This window comes from Protomyctophum parallelum, assembly GCF_964188405.1.
Source record: "Protomyctophum parallelum genome assembly, chromosome: 2".
Lineage (NCBI taxonomy): Eukaryota > Metazoa > Chordata > Actinopteri > Myctophiformes > Myctophidae > Protomyctophum > Protomyctophum parallelum.
Genome location: NC_139699.1, coordinates 38,710,398 through 38,737,053, shown reverse-complemented (window position 1 = coordinate 38,737,053; position 26,656 = coordinate 38,710,398). Strand labels below are relative to the sequence as shown.

At 42.4% G+C, this 26,656-nt stretch overlaps 1 protein-coding gene across 5 annotated transcripts; it reads left to right on the top strand.

Annotated features, from left to right (window-relative positions):
* Positions 1-2,215: 2,215 nt before the first annotated feature.
* caprin1a (cell cycle associated protein 1a) lies at positions 2,216-26,278 on the top strand. 5 transcript variants are annotated; one of them, XM_083793631.1, is made up of 18 exons: positions 2,216-2,368; positions 5,530-5,664; positions 5,858-5,920; positions 7,563-7,649; positions 9,180-9,421; positions 12,621-12,703; positions 13,287-13,445; positions 14,219-14,271; positions 16,128-16,211; positions 16,306-16,473; positions 16,943-17,051; positions 17,284-17,345; positions 17,565-17,651; positions 17,917-18,048; positions 23,343-23,502; positions 23,626-23,814; positions 24,054-24,160; positions 24,581-26,278. In XM_083793631.1, exons 2-18 carry the CDS (start codon positions 5,530-5,532, stop codon positions 24,665-24,667), a joined length of 2,007 nt encoding a protein of 668 aa, XP_083649757.1. In that variant the 5' UTR covers positions 2,216-2,368; the 3' UTR covers positions 24,668-26,278. The 5 variants fall into 5 exon arrangements, with proteins under 5 accessions (XP_083649757.1, XP_083649760.1, XP_083649759.1 ...); XM_083793632.1 differs by having other exon boundaries at positions 2,363-2,494; XM_083793634.1 differs by lacking the exon at positions 17,917-18,048.
* Positions 26,279-26,656: the final 378 nt, after the last annotated feature.

The window sequence follows — 26,656 nt, the reverse complement described above, 5'->3', positions numbered from 1 at the left end:
TAGGAGTAATATGTTACATATCACTTCTTTAAAAAGTAAGAACATTATATTACTTATTACTTTGTATCAAGAGTAATAATTACATTAGATATTATTACTTTTATAGTTTTTGAGGGGTGCTAGCCCCTCCTATGCACAGCTTTGTGTCTGTCGGTCTGTCCGTTTGAGCACGGAATGCGCTGAGCTGATTGGCTGAGCACGGAATGTGATGTATGATGATGTATGATGACAAGAGCGCCTCTCACGTCACACGAGTGTGATGTTTTTTGTTGCATATTCCATATTGGAACAATACTAAATATATACAGGAGAAGTCAAAGATTAACTAAACAGCAGAACTAAATACACGGTAGCACAGTCGGTAGTGCTGTCGCCTCACTAGAAGGTCCTGGGCTGTGGGTGCTGGGGGCGTGTTCTCTCCTCTGCGTCATCAGTGCCCATACCCGAGGCGGGGTTGGCGAAAGGGCCTTTCTGTGTGGAGTTTGCATGTTCTCCCCGTGTCCCCTAGGGTAGTACTAGGTACCCTCACAAAAACATGCAGTAATCCTAGTCTCTAAACTACCTCCCCGTGGTCAGCCGGGGCGCCTAATGGAGGGGAAAGGAACTGGTCGGAATAACGTGTTCCTTCCACGTGTCCGCAAACTCTCCCCTGTCAGGAAGAGAAGCTCAGTCTTATCTGTGTTGAGCTTGAGGTGGGAAGATATCCACTGTGAGATGTCAGCCAGGCATGCAGCAATGCACTCTGCTACTTGGAACCTTACCTTGGTGCTTTCACGGAACCGGTGCCGGTGGCCATTTTTTTGTTCTAGTTCAGAACCAACTTTTAGGGTTCTGACTTCTGAACCAATTAATTTTCAGTGGAAACACTCTGAACTGGTTCAATATTAGGCGGGAAAAACAAACTTAACCTGTTCAACTCCAGTGGAAAAGGGGTCTGAGTGTGGCTGGGTGGGGAGGAGAAAACCACTTGAGTCATCCGTATAATCAGCAATCTGATTCTGGGTATCCATCGGGAAAACAAAGGAAAAACAGCGCCCTCTTTTCCTTTCAACAGTCTGTCTCGAGAGACAAGTATAATAGTGATAGGAGAGCTTGTGAGCAGAGATGACAGAGCCAGGTAAAGGAAGAAAGGAAGGTGGCCTGCAGACACCTGGGGGACCCCAGTCTGGAGCCTATGGGGAATGAAAGCAAAACTTTCCAAGAAACCAGAGCCATAGAGTACGACATTGAGGGGGCAGAAAACAGCCTGGTCACATGGTTCATGTACTCGCACGAGCCCATAGACTCCAATGTATTCCGTAAACTTCCGGGTGTCCCCATTCAATAAAAGTCTATGTAGAAGAGCCTGGCCCCATGAAGTGAACGAAGTTGTCGTAACTCTGTCTTACTCTATGGCTCTAAGGTTCTGCAAGAAACCTGCTAGGTTTACCAACCAGTCAGGTAGGTCAGGTGGAGAACCATTTTGGTACCGTCCAGATAGACCCATGATCCTAGTTTCTTTGACGCTCTAAATTCTTCTCTCTACTATAGTCTATGTGAGTATTTATGTTGTTTATCATATTAGCCCCACTGTGGAAAGTACATTTTCAGGTTCACCCAGCTGATGTCTGCTCAGATAGCTATCATAAGCAGGGTGGGGGGCTATTATATAGTGTCTTGCTCATGAACACTTCGACACATAGACCGGGGGGCAAACTGGTGACCTTCTGATTACAAGACGGCCTCTGCTAAGCTCCGGCTGGCCTAATAACATGGTAACGACCAGCCATGTAATCCCATCCACACCACCACAGGACATGCAAATCACATCCTATACCAATTACCTATAGACCCTGTCACCTCTTCAATTGACCCAGTGCCCCCCATCTGAGAGGTTCCTCTAATCTGCTTTCTTGTTTGGAGCTTTAAGTAATGATTATTATTATTATTATTGTTGTTATTATTATTATTATTATTATTATTATTATTATTATTATTATTATCCCATTTTACAATGTCAGTACTGAAAACATTGTAATGTAACAGTACATTTTCCACAATAAACAAACACAATAGTACTAATATAATTATAGGAATGCATTGATAATGAAAATCAACTAAACGCTGTTTAGTCAACAAATCAGAAATGGGATTTACTGTCAGGCCATTTTAAAACAACCAACGGGGTCCTTCAGCAGTTACCGTTAGCATTGAGCTGGAGCAGTTAGCTCTATGGTTAGATCATAGGGTTAGATAGCTGAAGCTAGTCAGCTATTGGTAGACACGAGCATCAGTACGTCTAAATACCACTCGATTTACACGAAGCACATTGTACCTTAAACAACCCAGTCCGGTGACCAAAATCTCTTTGAGGCCAAAGAGTAAAAAGGTATGAAACTATTGATATTAATTAGAATGACAATTTCTAACAAGAAATATATGTAATAGTCGTCGTAATGTCCAGTCATCTTCTCCCGTGACGACCGGACAGGCGGACAAAACCAAAGTCGAACCTGTAAGTTTGCAGCGTTTCAGAGGAATTACGTTAACCGTCCGAGGCGAAGTGTGTATTCGTTTTAGCTTTAGCTCGAAAACCAGGAGCCTTTGTGTCGTGGTTTCATAATAATAATAATAGTAATACCCAAGCAGAACCACTATACCTGCTTAGCTTGCAGGCTAGTTAGCCTGCTAACAATGCAACATGGGGGATCAGAACAACAGGGGACGTTACCTGCTTCTGGACTGGACTTTAACAGGGATACTAACGTAACGGAGCGGAGATAACGTTACTTACCTGTCAGTATCTCTGGACTGTAACCAGGGGTAACGGTACCTGCTTCTGCACTGTAGGGGGTAACAACGTTACTAACTACTAACGGGCAGTGGTGGAAAAAGTACTCACATTTTGTACTTTAAGTAAAAGTATCAATACTGCAATGTAGAAATACTGTTACAGTCCGGAATTCTAAATTTACTTGAGTAAAAGTAGGCCTACAAAAGTATTGGTATCAACATGTACTTGATATAGAAAGTACTCATTATGCAGAATGTCTCAATTAAAGTTTTCAAATGTGTAAGATATTTAGAAAATAGCAGATCTACAAGCTCACAATGTGTCTCATCACAACACATTGTAGATCTGCTATTTTCAAATGGCCGAAATGTATATAGAGTGGTTTTGTAATATTAATAATCCAAATTTGCAAAGTAACTAACTAAAGCTGTTATATAAATGTAGTGGAGTAAAAGTACAATATTTGGATCAAAGATGTAGTAGAGTAGAAGTAAAACTATTGGAAATTGGAAATACTCTATAGTACAAATACCTCAAAATTGTACTTAAGTACAGTACTTGGTTACTTACACCACTGACTCTGGGTAACGCTTACTGCCTCTGGAGTGTAACAGGGTTGACAAACTTGACGTTACCTGCTTCTGAACTGTAACGAGCACCATTTGTGGTATCTCAGTTGGCTACTAATTTGCCTTAGTATGATCAATTAAACATCAGTTAATAGCCTCGACCTTTGCCGACACTGAGCTTTGACAATAAGGCCAAAATATTTACCCAGCTGCTGAGTACTTTGAGTCGATATTGTTTATGGATGTGATGGAAGGGATATGTGTGTCTGTCTTGTAGGAATGTAATAATTTTTAGACATATATTGTTGGAAACAAACACTGTTAAAGCACTGTCCTGAAATCTCACTTTGTAAATAAAAATCACAACTCCGTGTGGGGGTCCCCGGAACTTCCAGACCCACAGGAACGTGGCCAGTGTGCTGGGCCTACCGGCCCGGTTCCGATGAGCCGTCCCGCGTCCGAAATGGTTGAGAAATGACAGTTACCGTGTGGGGGTCCCCAGGGGGTCCCTCTCTACTGTACTGTCACTGTGCTGTACCAAATCATCATATATTCTGTGTGTGTGTGTGTGTGTGTGTGTGTGTGTGTGTGTGTGTGTGTGTGTGCGTGTGCGCGTGTGTGTGCGCGCGTGCGTGCGTGTGCGTGTTAGGCTGCGCAACAGTGATATGACACTTGGTTGTGAAAACCAACCAAACGCTATTTTCGTACTCGGACACGGGGACACAGCCACACACATAGCTGTCTATAGGAGTGGTTGCGACACTCAAAAAAATAAATGCTTGTAGGATGTTTATATAAGACTTGGTCAGTAGTTTGAGTTTATGAAAGACATGTAAATTATTCCCTGGACTTGGAAACTGTAGTGGACAAATCCTTTCTGAATTGTATGGAGTTTATTTAGATGTAGGATAAGTACAGCATTACAGTAGGTATGGTTTTTAATTATTAAACTGTAAGGCCAGAGACCTGACGATTCTGAAAAATGTCATCACTGTTTAAAAAAATAATTATCATTCCCAAAATCTAGTGGATGATCCCCTACCAATCAATTTCTTTTCCCTCAATAAAGAGCTTATAGCGTTGCTTCGTCTTAATTTATACTTTGTTCTAACTGAAAATATGATGACTGGTGTAACAAGGTTTGCCTCACTAATAAAAGTGGTTTGAAAAGATTAAAGATTTTATTGAAGTAAAATTATTACCGGTACTATAAACAAGAAATAATAAAAGGACCAATAATTGGATTTACAGCTTTTAGCAGACCTTGCTCTCTATCCATAACATAATAATATAAATTAATACAATTTATAATATAATAATTTATAAAGATAATACATTACAAATATCTAAATTATCATTTATTACAGTGTCAAAAGGTCCAGAAAATGTCCTATGGCATAATTAATAATTGGTGATTTTGTCACAGATCTATAAGGGCAGACTTGCGGAATGAATTTCTATATATTTGAATTGTTAAAACATGGAAGGATTGAACTGATACATTGTAAAAGAGCTCTGGTTTTCACATCTGAATATAGGATGACTACTACACACCAGTTTTTATTGAGGATCTCACCTCTTTCACTAGACCTGTGCTAATTTCATAATGTCCTGGTGCTGAATCTGCTGATCATTAATGAGCAGTTGAGACAAAGAAATATCAACTGCTCATCCAAGTCCATAATTTATTCTGACCCCTCCCCGAGAAGGCCTATCTGTCCTGACCCATTATCCATAATTTATACATTATAGATAGTTATTATGGACTTGGACTGTTATTCATCTCAACTGCTCATTAACATGTTCTATAATGTTTACCACCTCTCGTGTCTGTACGTTCAAACATTCACATTAATTTATGGTATTAACTTAAATGTGAAGTTAAAAGTTAGTTGGGTGGCTGTTTGTGAAATGGATGCACACGCAGTAAAATCAGTTAAAATTAACTTCTTAAAGTGTAGAAATGGGTAGGTAGATTACATTTTTGAGTTAACCCATTTTGGGCAGGAACCCCTTTTGGTGTTAGCATTATGTTATGCTTTAGCTATTGAAAAATAGCAGATCTACAACCTCAGCTTGTAGGTCTGCTATTTTAGAAAAATCAAAGAACGACTGACATGGAAACATAGCTTTTTATTTTTTAACTGTGGCATTGTTTCTATTGATTACATAATATCTTCTCTTTAGATGCCTTCAGCAATGGTTGGCAACAATGCTGCCCAGTCTGCCAGTCCAGAGCTGGGTCCTGGGAATCATTCTGAGGCCATGAAGCAGATTCTAGGAGTGATGGACAAGAAGGTTCGCAACCTGGAGAAGAAAAAGGTAACGGTTCATTGCTAACATTTATAATGCAATTCATACACAATCTTTCCTTGTAAAGATTCAAATGTATTTTGTGTAGTTCATGTTTTGGGGAAAGATTACTACACTTTATTTTATAACTCTTATTTGTTATTGGATTGAATAATTAACCCCATTGATTTTATTCTGTTAATTGCTTGAAATGTTCCTACAGGGTAAACTGGATGATTATCAAGCTAAGAAGAATAAAGGGGAGGCACTGAATCAGGATCAGCTGGTATGTATGTATAAGACATTGTCTGTTAATTTGGTTAGTTTTTCTATTTATAGTGACTCAGGAATAGACTGTGACAACCAGGTATAGTCTGGTGACCACCTGAGAGACAGTGATAGCCGGAATGTAGACGGCACCTGGGTGAGCAGTATGGATTAGCGCCACAGCCTGTGTCCTCCGTGAGGAGTAAGCCCAACAAACCCTCGGTGAGGCCTTTAGGAGGGCCATTCAAGCAGCAAGTGGAGCCCGCAGCACCACCTTCTCGCTCAGGTGGAGTCTGCGGGAACCATTGCCCACCACTCCTGAATGAAGTGTCTGGTGCTGGGACTCTGGTGCAACGCACAGGTCCTGGGCCTGGTGAGAGCAGGAGTGGACCTTGTGAGACGTAGGAGGGGCCCGGACAGGAGTCAACCCACAGAGCCTAGTCCTTCCATGCGCCAGAAGCGTACCTCCCAGCCCTGGCAGAGTAGTTCTGGAGTAGTTCCAACGGATTGTGTGGTTTTTCCCTAATGGGACTGATTGAGGGTAGCTACTGGGACGTAAGTCGGGACTTGATCACCCCGGCTGGGTCGCCTTAGTGAAGAGTATGATGTTCGAGAGACCCGCAGCACCACCTTCTCACTCGGGTGGAGTATGCAGAACCATTGCCCACCACTCCTGAATGAAGTGTCTGGTGCTGGGACTCTGGTGCAACGCACAGGTCCTGGGCCTGGTGAGAGCAGGAGTGGACCTGGTGAGACATAGGAGGGGCCCAGACAGGAGTCAACCCACAGAGCCTAGTCCTTGACTCCTTTCATAAGCCAGAAGCGTACCTCCCAGCTCTGGCAGAGTAGTTCTGGAGTGGTTCCAACGGATTGTGTGGCCCTGGTTTTTCCCTAATGGGACTGATTGAGGGTAGCTACTGGGACGTAAGTCGGGACTTGATCACCCCGGCTGGGTCGCCTGAGTGAGGGGTATGATGTTTCTAGAGACCCGAAACCCTGATGACCTTGGGATACATCACCGAGGATACGTCCCAGGTGCATCCATGCGATTTGTTTTGTTTTGTTATTATGGTTAAATCTAATATTTTATTTCTTGCACTTTTATTTGTTGTAGCTACTTTGTCCTATAATTCAGAAGTATTTCATTTTGTAAAAATGCATTGCCTTATTATGCTTCTATAGAAGACATGCCTACGTACATGCTCATGCCTATCTATAAGCTCTCAATGCGTCTCTTGCAGATGGGCTGTTTTCGGTTATTATTTTAATCATTTGTAGTGCTCAAACTATCAATATTTTATGTTCCATAAAATCGTAATTGTCCGGATATTTCATAGTTATGTATAAAAGTCTTTGCTTTTGATTAAAGCCTCAATCTGTGATTTCTTCATCTGGTTGGCTGTATGTAAAATAGAATGACTAAAACATAATTTTACATATTGTTTTATAATGGTTTATAAAACGGCACTATTGTGGGGGGCCCCTTTTCACACTGTTTCACAAATTGCATATTAGGACTTTGTCATACAAACATGTTCAGTTGTGTGTGTGTGTGTGCGTGTGTGTGTGTGTGTGTGTGTGTGTGTGTGTGTGTGTGTGTGTGTGCTATTTTTCCTCTTAATTAAACTACATTTTCTTCTCTCCATCTCTCCCTTTTAAAGGAGGCGTTAGCAAGGTCCCTGGAAGTGGTCCACAACCTCGATTTTGCTCGGGAATTGCAGAAGTGCTTTCTGTCTTTGGGCCAAGAAGTGAGTCCCTGCATTATGCTTGTCCGTGTAGCTTACTTATTTGATGAGATATAATTCATCCATACGTTTCAAAGACTGTCGACCCCAAACTATAGATGCCTCTAAGACAGAGATAGCGAGTCGAGTTAAAGACTCCTCCTCGAGTCACACACACAAGTCACCACAAAGACCTCATAGACTCCAGACTCGACTCGAGATCAATGACTCAATGACTCGTGGACAATCAACCAGTAATTTTCTTTCACCCATTAATTACTTCATTTGCGCAATTGCGCAAATGAAGTACCCGGTGCGCAGAGCTCTGCTGATTTCCTACCCACAGATGTAGCGAGTCGAGCACACGATGCTGCATGGTGGAACCTTTCATCATAACATTTAAATATTAAAACAGCGAAAGTAAACAAATGTTAGGCTATCTAACATTCAACTTTGCTTTGTTTAATATGTTAAGATGATAGGATTGTCAGTGAAGGAATGTTTGAAAATATGTTGTTCCAGGGACCCCCCCCCCCCCCAGAAGCAAAGATTTGAGTTTAAAACGTTCGCTCTGAAAGAATATATATTCAAAGATTTGCGCCACATTTTCATGATTTTTCAAAAATAGCAGACCTACAAGCTTATAGTGCGACACTCTGTGCCGCGATATAAGCTTGTAGATCTGCTATTTTTCAACAGCTAAAGTACAACATAATGCTTAAAACACCAAAAGGGGTTCCCGCTCAAGATGCTAAATAATTGGCATCAATGCTAGTGAGCTAAAATGAGTCCATCCTTGCTCTAGAAAGCGCCACTGTTCCAATCGAGATCACGGATAATCAGAATAGACCTCTGAACATTGCGCGTTTTGTCAAAACCATGGAGAGCTCTGTAGATTTAGTTATTCAGCTTGTATACAAGAAGTGAACGGCAGTGCATGTGCGTGAAACCTGTCTAGGATCGCTGAAGAAGGAAAGGCCAAGAAAAAATATAAATAAAATCAGCGATCCGATTTGATATTAATAATGAAGCTTATCTGACGTAACGTTCCGCCAATAGAGCGTCGCAGTCCCACCCCCTTTCAGAACGACGAGTGGCCCAGGAAATGATTCTCAATTAATTTTCTCCATAGGCTTTTCAAAAAGTATTTATATAAAGACGGTTACGCCGCAGACAAAGCCAACTCGGATCGTGACAAATCATGACAATAATTACAATGTTTTGGGCCGATCAAATAATTAGTAAGAAGAAAAACAAAACAAATAGTGTTGTATCCTGCCTTTATTTTCTTCACACAAAATATTGTGTTTGTTGTCATGATTTGTCACGATCCGAGTTGGCTTTGTCCGCGGCATAACCGTCTTTATAGAAATACTTTTTGAAAAGCCTATGGAGAAAATTAATGGAGAATCATTTCCTGGGCCACTCGTCGTTCTGAAAGGGGGCGGGCCTGCGACGCTCTATAGTGGTTGCCGGTTGGATTCTAATTGGCGGAACGTTCCGTCATGGAATATTGTACTCAGAAAATATTTTTTGACTTCCCTGTGTGTACAGATCCAAAAGGCAGCGAAGAAGTCTACAAGACGGGAGCAGCTACAACGGGAGGAGATGGAACAGCGGAGGCTGAGGAGTGTTCTGGAGCTGCAGTTCTTGTTGGACCGGTTAGGAGACGACGGTATCAGACAGGACCTCAAACAGCCTGACGCCAGTGGTTCCCCCTTGCTCACTGAGGCAGATCTCACGTCGCTTGATGAGTTCTACAAGCTGGTGGGACCTGACAGGGACTATGAAGTCAGGTATAAAAATGCTTTGTATTTTTAGTGGTTAAGGTCGAAACGGGATCGCTAAAATATTTTTTTGGGAAACGGCCATTGCTTAGGCAGCTCCCATTCACTTCCTTGTTTACGTCCCGACAAACGCCCCCGTTTTCTCTAAATCTACACCGCCTCCGAGCTGATTGATCAGAACACCTATGTTCTGTTCTAATTTCTGACTTCTTCATGCATCTCGGTTACAATATTAACGCTTCTAAAGAGAGATCAGACTTACTATCGCGATGTAGAAATGGAAGATTTTGCTTCACGTATTTTGAGGAAAGGGAAGGTGGGTGTTTTCAGAATAGAATCTCCCTTATGTGCTTGGCACTCTAGCGCCTTTTATTCTGAAAGATTCTCCAGCACCCAAATAGTTAAGCTATAGAGGAAAGAAAGAAATGTTATTGTCAATTTCCCTCCGTCTGTGTATATGTCGGTATATACATGGATGTCACTGCCCTGTCACTGCCAATCCCCACTTTTTGATCTATGGGAGTCTGTAGACAACTAGACATGCAAAACGTTTGCAAGAGCACGCACATCCAAATGATAAAATACAGTTGCTGGACAGAACACGGTAATAGAATCTGCACTCTCATGCTCCCTGAGGTATTTATTTATTACATTACCACCCAAGGTGATGGATGGGCAGGCTAGGAACCATACCCCTGCACCACCCAGATGGCCAGTCGTAGTAGTCATCAATATCATTCAGCTCTATGGTTGGTTCTGCCAACCTCACTGGAGGTTGAAACTATCTGTCTTTGTTGAGAAATGGATTTTCTGCTACAAGAAATCAGAAATGTGATTATCCCCCGGAATGATTGGCCAAATATACATTTCAGCCATGATATTTGTTACTGGGTGATCATAAAGGGCACATGCTTGAGAGGCAATGGTTACATCCATTATTGCAGTGGTTCCCAAAGTGGGGTCCGGGGACCCCCAGGGGTACTTGAGGGTGTTCCAGGGGGAGTGTACAAATGGAACCAAATGGATCCATTTGTACACTCTCAGAGTTACAGACCCATAAGGGTCCATTTGGTTCCAAATGATCATATAATATATATGGGGCGTCCCAGAGATAGAAATGCTATTAAATGGGGGTCTGTAGACTAATGCATGTGAAACTGTGGGTCCTTGAAATTAAACTGGTTGAGAATCACTGCTAGAGCCATAAAAACGTCTCTTATGGGGGTCCCTGGCATATCTTTTCAAATGGGGGTCTGCGGGCTAATTGGTCTCAATTTGGGGGTCCTTGACATGAAAAAGTTTGGGAACCACTGCATTAGTGATACCGATTTGTGAAAGAATAATCATTGCACCATTATGGCAACTCCACACGTCCCAAACTCTTCTCCCTTCTGGCTCCAAAACTGTGGAATGCACTTCCCATTGCAGTCAGAACTGCAGCATCACTCCCAATCTTCCGCGTAGCCTGAAAACCCACCTTTTCAGACTCCATCATGGCCCATAGCACTTACCCTAACCCCTTAGATAGCATTTCTGTTGGCTTAGATAGCATTTGACACAGACTTATAGCATGTTATGTAGACAGCACTATAATTGTATTGTATATAGTCATAGCACGCCATAGTACATATGTATAGCATAGTAGTAAATATGTATAGTTTATATGTATAGTGTATGTATAGTTTCATTATATAGATATTCCACTGTTACTTTCTTAGCTTACGCATGTTTCATGATATTGATGAATGCTTTTATGTGATGTATTCCCATGCTTTTGTTCTTGCTTAAATGTAAATCGCTCTGGATTAAGAGCGTCTGCTAAATGCCTAAATTGTAAATTGTAACTAGAGATGCTCCGATCAGGTTTTTTGGGGCCGATCACCGATCACTGGAAACAGTATAGGCCGATACCGATATTGCCGATACCGATCACAGCGTTGTGAAATCCATATTTTTTTCCATTGTGTAGCATATATACTTACTGTATTTTCTACTGTACTCTTCTTACACATCATTGACATTGTAAGTATAAAAATTAGGAGATGAGAGTTTTTTTGCAAGCTGAGGCAACGTGCAATATTTCACTCTAGACTCTCTTAGAGACTACTTGGAGGTTACAGAGTAAACTGTAGAGACTCAAAATGCAGTGGTTCCCAAAGTGGGGTCCGTGGACCCCCAGGGGTCCTTGAGGGAGTTCCAGGGGGTCCCCAGCTAAAAGGATAGTTTGGAACCAAATGGACCCGTTTGGGTTAACACTTAACATTGATTTTACAATATAAATTGGGGTCTCAGAGATAGGAGTGGCATTAAATGGGGGTTCGTAGTCAAACTGGGGGTCCTTGAAATTAAACTGGTGGAGAAATTTGAGAATCACTGCTACAATCTTCTTATGGGGGTCCCTGGCATATCTTTTCAAATGGGGGTCCGTGGGCTGCAGTGTCAATTTGGGGGTCCTTGACGTGAAAAGGTTTGGGAACCACTGTCTTAGAGACAACTTGGAGAGTAAACTGTAGCTTTCTTCTTTCATCAAATACAAAAATATAATAATAATAACATACCGTACATGTTCAGTGCACGGACACAGACAACTGAACATTTCACTGTACAGACTAAAATAAAAAGCAGGCTGCTAGTGTTGTATACTGTATAGGCTCGCTGATCGTTAGCTTAGTGCTTAGATTAGCGTGTAGCTACTGATTCAACCCACTGATTTAACTTCATCTCCGCCTTTAATCTAATTAATTTTTTTATTGACAACGTGAACGAACCCCGACACCAGCGCTGCAAAAATATACAGATCTACAAGCTCTCAACGCGTAGCGAACTGCGCTGCAGAAACAGGCAGGACGCGATGCCTTGAGAGCCTGTGTGGATCAGCAGCAGCATGGAGCCGGCACTCCCAGCCTCCAACGGCGCGGGGAGGCAAGACTTCTCCGGGGAGGAGGAGACTTGGCCACTGGGCAGGCTGCATGTTGCTGTGGCTAAAAACATCACCAGCCAGTGGTTGCCAGTGGTCGCTCCGATACACCACTGTTCTATTTTCCACGCGTTGCCACGTCGCTGCGCACCCGGTGTGTGTTGGGCTTAACTTATGCTAGTTGGCAACATACAAATTGCCAAAGGAGAGGTTCATAGGTAATTAGTTGCATCAAGGCCATAACTTGCATTATGAAGTATGAATTGATGGAGCTTCTTGTTTGACTTGCAGGTTGACTGAGCAGTATGATGGAGCTTCACTACACCTGTGGCACCTGCTAGAGGGTGGAGATAAGGCTGTGGCAGGAACTACGTGTAAGTTGTCTCACGTGGTTATTTAGAGTTACCGGTCCATAATGTATTGAAAATGTCTGGCATTGTCATTATGCAACATACTTTGGTGTTATGGTGTGGCAATATAATCCACCTGTCACAGCAGGAACCTTTGTCATTAACCTGTCTCATCTCTTCTATTTTCTGCATATATCCAGTGCTATGGGACTTTAAATTATTTGCCTATTGCTGTAGGTTACTGTATTTACCCAGATTGTTTTTACATGATTGTAATAAAAAAATCAGACCCATCTGAGCTGTACTGTTAAATGTTTTTCTAATGAACAAATTAACATTACTGACACCTGTTATTAATACAATACAAAGGAATTAGTTATACGGTATGAAAAGTTGAACTGTAATTAGCAACACTTCTGAACTCACCAAAGCACTTCAACAAAACATCTCCAACTCAGTCTACCTTAAATTCTTATGTTAACGGGAGTGCAGAGAATGTGCATTTGATGTTGCATTCCAAAATCTGCTGGTCGGTTGTTTTCATCATATCTCATTTTCTGGTGACGCTGCAGCATCCGTTACGTCCCAAATTGTCTTTGTTTTCCAGACAAGGCACTAAAGGACACTCTGGACAAGGTGCTGCTGAGTGGCTACTTTGACCGAGCGCAAACGCATCAGAATGGAGTGTGTGAAGAAAAGGAGGACGAGGAGGAGGAGGAAGCTGTGGTGGTTGAATCCAAGCCTGTGGAACAGCCGTCAGAACCTGGTAGCTGCATGCAGTCACACTGCTCTCACACATGGAAATAGACTACTGGTTCTCAAAGACATGGCTGCGGACCCCAAAGTATTTTGTCTCTTTAAAAAAATCACACCTGTGAATTGAGGGGCGCTCTTGTTATGGTACATCAATTTATGTTGGCGGGCTTTTGACATTGCTACATGTGATTTGTTAGGCGATTTGCTCGTTTACATATGACGTAAGTTTTCCATTGACATTGAATGGAAAACGTAAATCGTATGTAAGAGTGGAATTATCAGATCTTATCATACATTATGCATCATCTCATACTGGCCAATCAGAATGCCTGTTGCCTGTGATTGGTTAGCTGATTTGCTCATTTAGATATGACCTAAGTTTTCCCTTCAATGTCAATGGCGTTTAATGTTTTGATGTTTAATTTACGTCATATTTAGCGGAATTCTGACGTAATTTCTCTGTTCATCGTCAATGGCAAAACTTGAGACGGACGGGGAATTTTTTTTGCAGACGTTGACCGGAATTATCTTACCGTGGTCAATGGCAAATCTTGAGATGTTTGGGGACAAAAGCTGTTTCTAGAAGGGCCCCTTAAAAAATACTCTTGTAGATTGCCTATTTTTAAATCAAGTGGTTAAATGTACTTTTATGCCATATTAATTTTTCTTTTTGGGAACCCACTCAAGGACTGCTGGGGGTCCCCAGACCTCACCCCACTTTGAGAACTGCAGATTGTAGACGATTGAGACTGATGTGTTTGTGATGGCTTGTTTGCTTTTCAGAAGGAACGGCTACTGAAGAATATACAGAGACGGTTCAAGTGGAATCCACAGAGGTGAGGTTTCCATGGCAACTGATGGTGTTCTAAAAGTATGTGTACAATGGAATGTGTTTGAATCAATAGACGTGGTGGCAGCATTCACTTCAGGCTGCTGGGCCAGGACACTAGTTTCAATGTTCACTTGAGTTTGTGAAGCAAGGCATGCAGTCTCAGGCTTTCATCGGACTGTTGCTATAGCAGTGAGATAAAGAACAGCTGAGGGAGGGTGTGTGATCAACTGCTCTTAGGCTGACTGGCTAAATTATTGATTGAACTGGATTGTGATGGTTTTACTCTTTGTATACCATATTTGTATAAATCTGTGTCGGAAATCAAAGCAAAGACTGTTTGCCGTCTCTTGGGGCAAGTAGACAGATTCTTGTTTTGTTTTTCCACTTCTGTTCTTCAGTACTGTAGTACCCTTGTATGGATGTTTATCTGTTGCCTTAAAGTCACAATTGCTGCAACAACTGAACATTTATTCAAAGATTGTTGGTCAGACATTGAGACTAGTTTATGCATCTACATACAGTGTTGGGCAATAATACTTAGAGTAATGTGTTACTTATTACTTATTACGCCTTAGAAAAGCAATAATATTATATTATTACTTGGAATCAAGGGTAATATTATTACATATTACATATTACTTTTCCACCCATCCCACCTGCAAAAGAACACAATCTGTTTACCCAGCTCCTTTTAGAACTGAATCCAATTCATTGGAATAATAAGAGTCTCCAATCAGCCAAACCGAACGACAAACAATGAAATAAAGCAAGTCTCTGACCTTTTTGAGGCAGCCTGACATTGGACCTCACAGGTATTTTGATGGATTAAGGCGAATCAACTGTGGATACGGGTAACATCTCCTCTACAGTGAGTCTAGTTTACACTACACCCAGCGATGAGCTTCTTCAGATCATTTAACGTGCCAGCGGTATCTACTGAAATCCAGTCTCTGTTTTGCCTGGCTCTGTGTCGTTTCACATTCTTGTGCATCTTGTGCAATATGTCTCACATGCTGTGAGACATATTTTTCGCTGTGGAAAGCGTTTTTTTTTTGCCCACGCAAAGTTTACAACGGACATTAATATTCTTGGCATCTTTGACAGACAAGAATTCAAAATAATGCCGATACATTTCTCCGTCATGTATGTTCCACCACTCTCTGATCTTTCTGTTTGGAAGTGGAAGTGTGAAACTGGAACTGATCGTTGCATCGGTCACATATGCTACGTCATAACTGTGCAGGCTGCGTGCTGCACATTAAAAAAAGAACAGATCTACAAGCTACAGTGCATCTCTGTTAGCTGTTGATAGCTTGTAGATCTGTTCTATTTTTGCAAGACGGTACAGTAAATGAATGAATGAACACAAACAAATCACACTCATTAGTAACGAGTAACGCAGCGTTTTTTGGCAGAGTAATATGGTATGTTACTGGGTAAAGTAATATTACAGTAATATATTACTAGTAACTCGTTACTGCCCAACACTGTCTACATATATAATAATGGTATACAAGGGATGTTAGTTCAAACACTAGCCATATTTTGAATGGAGACTATACACACTACCTTTTAAAAGGAGATATACATTTAATAAGGTCAGACTACAGAAGTCCTTTGTTCATCAGTCAATTTTGAGGCTAAATTCAGAACCTGGCCATTGGCCAAGGGCCAGTAGACAAGCAGGACATCACTGCTTCAGTCTGCATGTATTTATGCATGTACAGTATGTCATTCATTTGTTCTTCTTTCATCATGTTCAATTTGTATATTATGTGTTGCATATAGGGCTGCTATGTCGAAGACACATTTGTAAACTGATAAAGTAACATTGTTTGTGCTCTTGTTCTCCTTTTGCAGTTTGTAAACAGACAGTTCATTCCAGAAACATCGTACAGCGGCACAGATAAAGACCAAGTGGAAGAGTGGGCAGTGGAGGCCCAGGTATGCATTGATTTACTATCCGTTATCCACATCAGTAGATCCCTTTTTTGTATCCCTCCTGTACCTGCCATTCACTGCTGTGTGTTGGGGACAGATGGTGAATTCCCTACAGCACCAGCCCCCTGCCACATTGGTCCAAGAAGCACCCCACACTGTGAACCAAGCCGACCCTGGCCAGACCACAGGTGCAGACCCAGTGGTCAGAAAGCAGGCGGTGCAGGACCTCATGGCCCAGATGCAGGGGACCTATAACTTTATGCAGGTGAAAAGGACCCGTCACAATTATTTGAGATAATTATTTTTGCATAAACGTTTCCATTCATTCAGGTGCAAATATTAGCTGTTGAATCACAGCAAGTTGTGAGCTTTTAGATCTACTATTTCCGCCATTTCAGAAAACTGTTGACGACGGGTAATTAAATGGCCTGTTGGGTACCAGTCATTGACAGTCATTTCTTTGTATATTTGTTTTTGCAATTTCTTACAACGCCTAAAAGCCAAATAGAAAGGCAATTTTATATTTACCAATGTTACCAGCCAAATAAACAAATCACAATTATTTAAATGACAATGGTCAACTAATATTCATCATATTCATGATCGTGCTGCTGTACATTACACTTTTTTGTGGTTACACAAGGCACATTACAGTATATAGTGACACTTTACTTCATCTACTTGGACACAGCTGACCTATGACCTAACATGAAATATTGTCTTTGGTTCTTTAGGACTCCATGTTGGAGTTTGATGGACCAGCCCTCGATCCAGCCATTGTGTCTGCCCAGCCCATGAAACCTGTGCAGAAAGTGGACCTACAGCAGATGGGTTGTGCTTCAGGTCATTGACTATTTTTTTTTTCTCTTTACTCTGCATTCTTATGAAAATATGTTGTTCTTTGACTTGGATAATATTTTTACATTACGTTACATGCAGGATCTACTCTGTCCACCCATAAATAAAGCTTAGTATTATTGTTGCTCTGAACTGTCATTTAGGAGAAAAACGATTGGGCAAGATGGCTTTTAAATGTGTCTTTTCAACTACTGTCAATTTATTTCCTCCTTAACAGCCCACTCGGAGCCTCGACTACCCCAAACAAGCACAGTTTCTGGATCGCAAGAATCATCCCAAGTAAGTATGATGGAAGCAATGAGAGAGTCCTGTAAAACTGATGGAAGACCATTACAGTAATCTAACCTAAAATATAAAAGTAGATTAGTACATCCTGAAGAAAGCCCATCTGTGTATTAGTCAAAGTTTTTCTATTGCCCATAAAGTAAAGGCAGAGTGTCTGGGTTTTTTCTACCTTGCTTAGTTGTTCCCCTTACAATGTCCCTTGGTTTCTCACAGGGCTCCATGGCATCATCCTCACCCCTCCTCTACCAACCCAACACAACAGAGCCCTGCTCGCAGACAGAGCCAAGCAATCCCACCCAGGTAAACCCCTTGCTTATCTCGGGGGGTGTGGGGGGGGGGGCAGGCATTGCTTGTCTGTAGACATGTGCCTGTGGATATGGTACATTCAAAATTAGAGGTAGACCGTAGATGTTAGTCAACAGGCACTCATCAGAGCTGTCCTTAACTGTCTGAATGCTGTTGGTGTTTACCATGTCTGTTTCCCCTTGCCATCTCCTCAATCCTTCTTTCCTTCCTTCCTACCTTCCGTCCGTCCTTCCTTCCTTCCTCCCTCGTCCGTCCCCAGGCTTCGATGTCCCTGTCTTCTGAGCAGCCCCCTGCCCCGTCCTCCCTGCCCCCTGCCTTCCCACCTGTCTCCAAACCGCCCCACAGTGGAGGCATCAATGTGAACGCAGCACCATTCCAGTCCATGCAAGCGGTAGGCTTTGTAAATGGATTTAACAATACAACACTTACAACAAGCCAGGTTCCATGTTCATTCTAACGTGGCATGGTTACCAATTTATATTGCTATCTAACATTGAACATAATACATGAAGAGCAACTGATAATTAGGCAGTTATTTCTCCCGGTAGGCCACTGCGTCTTTCACTTTTCATCTCCTCCTCCTCCACTGAATGCCCCTCTTTTCTTTCTCATGACTACAGTATATAAAGCCTCAGAATCAACTGCAACTGGGAATTTGCAGTTTTATGGCAAAAATGAAATCCAAAAATTGTCATTGTACATTATCTCCTCATATCAGTTGAAAAGAGTTTTTCCACAAAACAATTGTTTGCTAGCACAGTAGCACTGCTCTGTAGCAACTTTCTCCAAAACAACGAAGCCAACGGTGATCAGTCCTTAACTAATTGATGCATTGTGAAATGAGGAACACAGCTGAATGTGTACATACTGTACTATGTAGCACCCCAAAAACATTTTCCCAAATCTACTTCTAAGTTGGTAGTCGCTCTTGTTTTGAGTGACCTGTCAGTGACTGGCACCTGAGAATGAGCCCTGCTGTAACTTTGTTGAGTTTATGTATGCTCCAAGCAGCAACACAGGCCCCATGGAAATATGCCACATTTGTCCCTTCAGGATAAGACCCATGCAATAGAGCAAGTGGAAACTTCTATTCCGTTATAATGGCAGCATTTTTTGGTGTCAGCCCTGTATGGACCAAGTAACGTGAGACTGGTGAAGTCAAAGGAAGACGACACCCAAAGAAGACCGGTTCCTCACCCTTGCTTCACTGAGGAACCATAAGCGTAGAAAAATATGTTACTCTGAGCACAGAGGTTACACAATCCATGTATATTTGTGTGAATTATGAAGTGCTTTCTTATTTTCTATTAATGTACTGATTTCTTTGAGTTCTATAAGAAGCCATGTGAGTTATTTCATTTTCTTATTTTGGCTGCTGTGCGTATTATTTCTGTGAGTTGGGCAGTGACTGGAAAATCCCACCCAAGACTAACCCTGCCCATGACTTGCCTATAGACAAATCCATGGAGCATCGCCCTGTAGGTCAGGTGTATCACGGCTGAGGTGTGCTTAATGGTACACCTCAGTTATGGCTGCACCCAGGGCACAGCACAATGGAAAAAATCACCCTTCAAGGGCTTCTGCTAGAAATATGGGGAGGGGATACGGGGCAGTGGCTTCTGCATGCGGTGCCACTCTAAGTGACTACTGTGTTAGGCTGCGAGATGCAAGGGGTTGAGCTGTTATGTCTGCATTCTGCAAGACATAGTTGAGGGGTTATATGTCCCGCATGACATGATGACAGGGCACCCCTCTGTGGATTTGTCTATAATCACGCTAGCCTGATTGAGTTGATTGGCACCTGGAGAGGGAGACTCTGGCAGGCCACGGTGATGTGTAAAAACAGAGACAATAGAGCAAGAGTAGCCCCTTTCGGGACCCTATTTTACCTTTTCTGTATTTGGGATGTCCTAGGGTCCCTTGAATGTCAATCCCGGCTCCATATATATAACGTCTCTTGAGTGTTGGTGAGATTTGAAAAAAAATGCAAAAAGGTGCAGTAGGCTGCCGCGGAAACTTGTGTGAATCGGCACTAATCTGCGTTGCTTTAAAAAAAATATTATTTAGCTTCTCTCAAATTCTCTCATCCTTGACTTCCCATGTCCCGCCTGCCGCACCGCGATTGGTTAGCTGCATGCTGCTGTATGAGTATGTATCTTAAATTAACAAATAAAGATTGGGCCATAACAGGAGTTATTAAATAGACGGCAGCATTAAATACATCCACACTCCATTCTAAAGCATGTACAAGGTCAGCCAATCAGAGGCAGTAACTAGGACGTGCAGCTAGCCAATCACCGTGTGGGAGGTGGGACATGGGAAGTGAGGAAGGCCAAAATTTCTGCAACAGCCTACTGCATTTTTTTTTAGGTTTTTTGTGGCTTTTGCCTTTTATTTTATATTTTTTATAGAGGGACAGACAGTAAACTGACAGGAAATGCGGAATGGCCTGCAGTAAAGGCCGTCGGGATCGGGAGTCGAACCCGCGGCACACTGCCAGACTCGGGCTACTGGCCAAGGTGCCTGGACCGCTGAGCCACGGCCCAGGCCACCTTTATGCATTTTTGAGGGGCACTAGCCCTCCTATGCACTGCTTTGTGTGTTTGTACCACGGAATGTGATTACCGGTATTTGATTGCCTGAACACGGAATGTGATGATGTATGATAAGAGCATCCCTCATTTCACATGAGTGTAATTTTTGAGGGGCGCTAACCCCTTCTATAAACAGCTACTGTATAGTGTAGATTCTGTCTGAACATAAACATGTTGGAGAATGTACGTCATAATGTGTTTGAGCAAATCGGCAGGGTATGTACTGTATGTCGGCACTCCTTGGCCAATAAGGGACCACCATTCTTGATGATGTACGATGATTAGAGCGCCCCTCACTTCACACGAGTGTGATTAAAAAAAAAATCAAATTCACCAACACTTAGGCAACATTATAAACTCGGCAACAAAAGAAACGTAACTTTGGTCCATTATTTCTCCACTTTTATAATACCAATTGGTATTGTATTTTATATCATTTTAATTGTTGATTAGTCACCTTTACAACGAGGTATAGATTGTAAAGATCGGGCGTTCGTGGAATGCTAAACGTGTGGGTAGCGCCTCCAAAAGATTTGCCAAAATGGCAAGTGCTTAATATTCAACCTAGTGGATTGGATGCTTGCACTCTCCCACAGTAATAAGGGGGGGAAAACATTTTGGCCATTTTTACACTTTATTCATTTTACACTCCAGTGTCAAGAAACTCTGTAGTGGGTGGAACATCCGAAAGCAACTGCAACCAGTGACGTAGCTCTGGCTTACAACCCAGGGGGGACGATTCTTCAGCGGCCTGGTCCACACAAACGCGCGCCTTTTCCGCGGTTCTAGAGCAATTTTGCCTGGTTTTAGAGCGGTTTATATCATTTACTTAGTAGGAACACTGGTACTGTAACTGAGAGTCTGGGTTCAAAGTATGGGTGACAACAACGTCAATAAGCCTATCCATGGCATGGTCACCGTCTTGATAAGAACATACTGTAAAATACATAGCTCAGCTGTGGGTGTCAACAGCCACATCCTACTAAAAGTACAACATATCGGTACTTTCTTAAAAAATCTTACCTGATTTGGTCCGACCATAATGTGTGCACTAGTAGAAAGTTTAGAAATCCAAGCATTGTTTTTAATTTGTTTTATCGCTGGCATTATTGCTCTCCTCTCTCTGTTCTTCACACGCATCCACCACAACAAACACATGGGATTATTCCACCACAACAAACGCAGAACACACAGCGAGGGTGGGGTGGGTGGGGTGGGGTGGGGGGCCGGCCGGCCGGCCGTTCTCAAGCCGGTTGACTGCAGACAGGCAACTTCAACAAGCCGGCTCCACTGTGGAAGACTGGGGAGGCCGCATGGTCCTAGTGCATGTCTTTTTTTTTTTAGTGGTGCAACCACTCCAAGGAACAGCATTGTCCGTGTTCACCTATGTGTTGGTTCACCTATGTCCTATGTGACGTTAATGAGTACCAGTAGGGGCGCTGTTGTGCCAGAAAGAGAGGGAGAGAGAGAACCACTCAGTTCACACAGGTGTGATTTTTTTTTACGCTCAAAGGACTGGGGCTGCCTCGTTTGAGGCTTTTTCCACACTTTTTTGTCTAAGGGCCCATATAGGCCCACGGGGTACTTGACCGCTGTGACCCCCCCGTTTCCTACGACCCTGGCTGCATCAGCTTGGCACCATGCTGGTCACGAAACCTAGCCACATTTTGCTGTGGGATGGCATCCCATTCCTCAACCAGGTTTTGTTGCAAGTCATCCAACGTGGTTCTGTTGGTCACTAGCATGTACCAAGCTGCCCAAGCTGATCCCACAAGTGTTCAAATGGGTTGAGATCTGGACTCACGGCAGGCCATTCCATCCTCTCCGCTCCAAAATGCTGTTGGTAGGCTACTCTGTGAAGATCCTGCCGGCTCTCCGGGGGCGAGGGTTGACATCCTGGAGGATGGGGTTAGGTCGCAGATTCTGAAGATATGGGATCGCCACTGGCTCCAGAATCTCATCCCGATATCTCACTGCATTGATATTGACTTCAAGTTCTGTCTTGCCTGTGAGACAGATACTGCCCCATACCATGCCAAATGTTGTGGCTGCGTATGGATCTTCCTCACTGAGTGTAAAGTTAATAAAGAGTAAAAATGGCCAATATGTGTTTTTTTCCCCCCTTTCTTACTGTGGGAGTGCAATCATCCAATCGACTAAGCAGCTCATAGCAAAGGGTTGACTACCAACCACACATTAAGCTGTGTTGCTCATTCCACGCCTGATCCTTACAATCTATACCTGTAAAGAAGACTAATCAATGATTAAAATTATAGAAAATACAATACCAATTGGTATTATTAAAGTGGAGACATAATGGACCAAAGTTAAGTTTCCGAACTTTTGTTGCCGAGTTTATTTGTCCTTGACCAGACCGTGGTACCAGTGTGTACCATGGAGCGTGGATTGACATTCAAGGGACACTAGGGTACAGACATCCCAAATACAGAAAAGGTAAACTATAGGGTCTCGAAAAAAGCTAAGGTTATGGGTTCAGTGGAAGGGGGTTGAGTTACATAACAGCAATGTCACGACCCTCGATGTACTCTCATCAAACTCAAACACCATCTCAGTTTATTTTCTTTTTGATATTTTTACTTTTTGCCTTTATTAAAGGACCACTTCAACACTTTTCAACCTATCTTCATATAATTTGTCCTCACTAATGTTCATGATAAAATGCCACAATCTTCTTCTACTCAATCCGTGTCTCATAGGCTGTGGAAAGGCTCACAATCGGTCCCATCCCGAGGTTGTAATGTAGATGGACTATTTTAGCTATTAAAAGAAAAAAAGTGAATACAATTAAATGTCACAGTATAATGACATGCCCACATTACAATAGGGACACCAATGTTAAAGGACTGGTCAAAGTCGGCTGAGTTGTTTTGGAGAGTGCTCCTATGAAGCTGTGCCGGCAAACTGCCGGATGTTTTACAAATAAACTGTGTTTCAACTGGCATGAGGGTGAGCAGAATCGGATAAAGGTTAAAATATTCTGTTAAAGATATGTAATCTTTGATCTAGCTGCTATTGGAAAGGAAATTAATTTGCATGAGCATTTGACATTTTAATGTTTTTTCTCCCATAGGTATTTAACTTGAATGCCCCTGTTCCTCCAAACACCGATGGTCAAGCAGATTCCCTGAAGCAGCCGGGCCAGTTCCCTAGTGGTTATGGTCCAGGATTTAGCAACCAAGCAGAACATGTTGTAGACCAATCTGACATCCCACAGGAGGCATTGCAGTCAGGTGAGGGAGATTTTCCTTGATTTCTAATAGTTGTTAGAATAGATTGTGTTGGGGACTAGCGAAACATCAACTTGCTCCACAGAATAGGAGGCAATACAGTATTTTCTGTTTGCTCTTACTCAGTTGTAGGGGGGTTCCAAACCCAAGACCAGGTCATGACCCCGGCAGCTGGGCACCAGCAGTCATCACAAGGTCCAGGGTTTAACCGCTCGGGCCAGTCCTTCTATAACAGCAGGGCCATACCCAGGGGTGGACCACGGAATGCCCGTGGCATGATGAATGGCTACCGTGGCTCCTCAAATGGTTTCAGAGGTAGGACATCTTCGACGGGGTACACTCGCCAATGACACACATCGATGGCTACATTCCCATACAATATACATTCGTCAGAAAACTACCACAAGGTGTTAAGCACTGCAGCACGTGGTGCCAGGTGGGCTTGTATCACTGCAAAGTATAAATCAAACCATACTTGTGCATAGAAACATTTTATACAGTATTTAGAAGATGGCAGAATGGCATGAGTCAACAGATTTTTATTTTGTCTGCAGGGGCATATGATGGCTATCGCGCTCCTTTCTCAAACACTCCAAACAGTGGTTATGGTCAAACTCAGTTTAACACGCCCCGCGACTATTCAAATAGCACCTACCAGCGGGTAAGGATTCCATTATCACTTCTTTAAACATATCTTTAGTTCCGAACTTCCGACACACTGTACCATATTGCATACCTTCGAACATTAGACTGACTTAGTATTCACCGACTTAGTATTAATATTGTGGGCTAGGCTGCATATCAGTGGGATGTGTACAGTAAGTGTAACACCCATGGGCATGCTCACTTTTACCAGTAGAGTCTGGGTTGAGTCGAGTCCAAAAGTAAGGATATTTTCAGGAGAAATTACAAATCAGAAACTCTGCAGGAGAAAGGGTATATTCAAATGTGTTGGCAGCGATGTCTTATTGTGCCCTGTACCATGTTGTCATCAGTTGACCTTCTCCGTTGTCATCTTCAAAAGGCTGTATAAAAATGCATCTTGAGATCATTTCTAAATGTCCTGTTCTGTTCCCTAAAGGAGGGCTATCCACAAGGCTACAAACGGGGAGCTGCCCAGGGACCTCGAGGTTGTTCCCGAGGTAATGCTCAAGCGATGAGATCCTAAAGGATCTTAAAGACTGTCGAGTTCAGCCATGTTGAACATTCAGAATTTATGAATGTGTTTGCCCATGAATACACTTTTATAACAAGTTTTTGTTTCCCATTGGTCAAATTTATTTTTTATTTTTCATTTATTTTTGGGCCTCCTTTATCAGAGTCAGCCTGCTTTGGTATGTCTTGATATTCGTACATGTTTTAACACGCACTGCAGAACTTGACATCCACTTAGATTTATCAGCAAGTCTGTGTGTTTAAAACAAATAGATATTCCTGTAAACTTGAAAGATTTCATTAATTTATTTTTTGTACAAAATAAATGCAAAAAATACCCTGCCACTGTCGGTCCAATCCCATGAAATCTTACATGTTTTCTTTCACAACCCCATGACGTCTCCCCCTTTTTTTTGTTTTCTTTTTTTTTAAACTTTTTTCCTCTTTTTTTTTTTTGGATGCTTTTTGTTTTCATAGCAGCTCTTAATATTTTTATTTTTTCACTCGCCCCTCCTAGCACCATCACCTTTGTAAGCTGATGTTATCAGTTGAGACTGTTTCAATAAAGATGTGTTATATTACCTACTGTCTGCTGCTAGTTTTCTTTTGGTTTGATCCTGCGTTGCGTCCTGTTATTTGGCTGCCTTTGGGGCTTGCTACATTGAAAATCCTTTCTGTTCTTTGGAGCTGAAGTGGGTCGGTTCAGTTGGAGAATTGTGTTGATCATCAGTCCTGTCTGCCTTTCTCCCCTCCTTACATGCTGAACCTTGCATTCCTGTAAGAGTACTCGGTCTTGTCATTGGGGCATATTTAATGCTAATGGTTAATATGTGATTAGCATTTGAAAAATATTAAAACAAATGATTCTCAAAGCATATCGATGTGAGAATGTGAGGTAAAGTGTGGATGGACTTCACTTTGGCTCTATTTGGCAAAAGACTATTGTGCATGTTAAGCCCATACTGCTGTGCTTGAGAAAAATATGATGCAATAGGATTTTATTTTTTAACTGGCCAATGAATTCTCTATTAGAATAATTTTCTTTTACCTCAAAATTTACTGATATTTAACGGTACCACCATTGTCTCGTGTAGCCAGACTGTCAGATCTCTGTCTACCGATAACTTCATGTAACATCTAATTTAAATATGGTAGCTAAAAGCACAACTGCATTACAGAACAATTTCAAAGTCTTTAGGGTGGCACTTTATACTGGGACAGTGATATGATTATTGGTTATACAAAGCAGTTGTAAGTTTGTTAGCAGCGGTTTGCTGCTGTTTTAGCCATTACATTAAATTGAGATGTTACCAGACTCAATTAGCCTTTATTGTCTCCGAGGAGAAACTTGTCTTGGGCACCAAGAGACAGCGTTATACATTACATACATACATACACACACAGTTCATAGTACAAAAAATAATGATCCTACCCACACTGCAAATATATCAAGAGGTTTTAGTATTACAGTATTGCACTCTCCCATCAGATGTGTAGACTGGTATGCATAGATTTCCGATTGTCTGGCAACACGAGATTACTACAGCCATATCACAAATCTACATGCCATGCCACAGTTATTTTTTTTGTGTACTAGCTGCTTGCAGGCAGAACTGCAAGGAATGAGCCATGATATGGCTATGCCGCAAACCACCTAAGCCTGGATACCACTCATTTCTTCCACTGTCCAGCTGTAGTTGCGAACGCAGTGAGCCACTTACTATGACAGCAGGGCTGAATGTCTGTCTGTGTGTCTGTCCCGCTGTTACACCACCCGCCCGCCACCAGAGGGCGCAGCTGTAGCACACACACACACAGGGCGCAGCTGTAGCACACACACACACACACACACACACACACACACACACACACACACACACACACACACACACACACACACACACACACACACACACACACACACAACCACACACACACGAGCTGCGTTCGCTTCACGCGTTTGCGCGTCTTACTTGTTATATCTAGCCAGACTCCTGGATCA

Bases quoted from the DNA above. Each gene is read 5' to 3' on its own strand.
- caprin1a (XM_083793631.1), top strand. From the start codon at position 5,530: ATGCCTTCAGCAATGGTTGGCAACAATGCTGCCCAGTCTGCCAGTCCA. The intron at 16,474-16,942 runs GTGAAAAGGACC...TTGGTTCTTTAG, and splicing joins GGACCTATAACTTTATGCAG to GACTCCATGTTGGAGTTTGA. The intron at 17,652-17,916 runs GTAAACCCCTTG...GTCCGTCCCCAG, and splicing joins AGCCAAGCAATCCCACCCAG to GCTTCGATGTCCCTGTCTTC.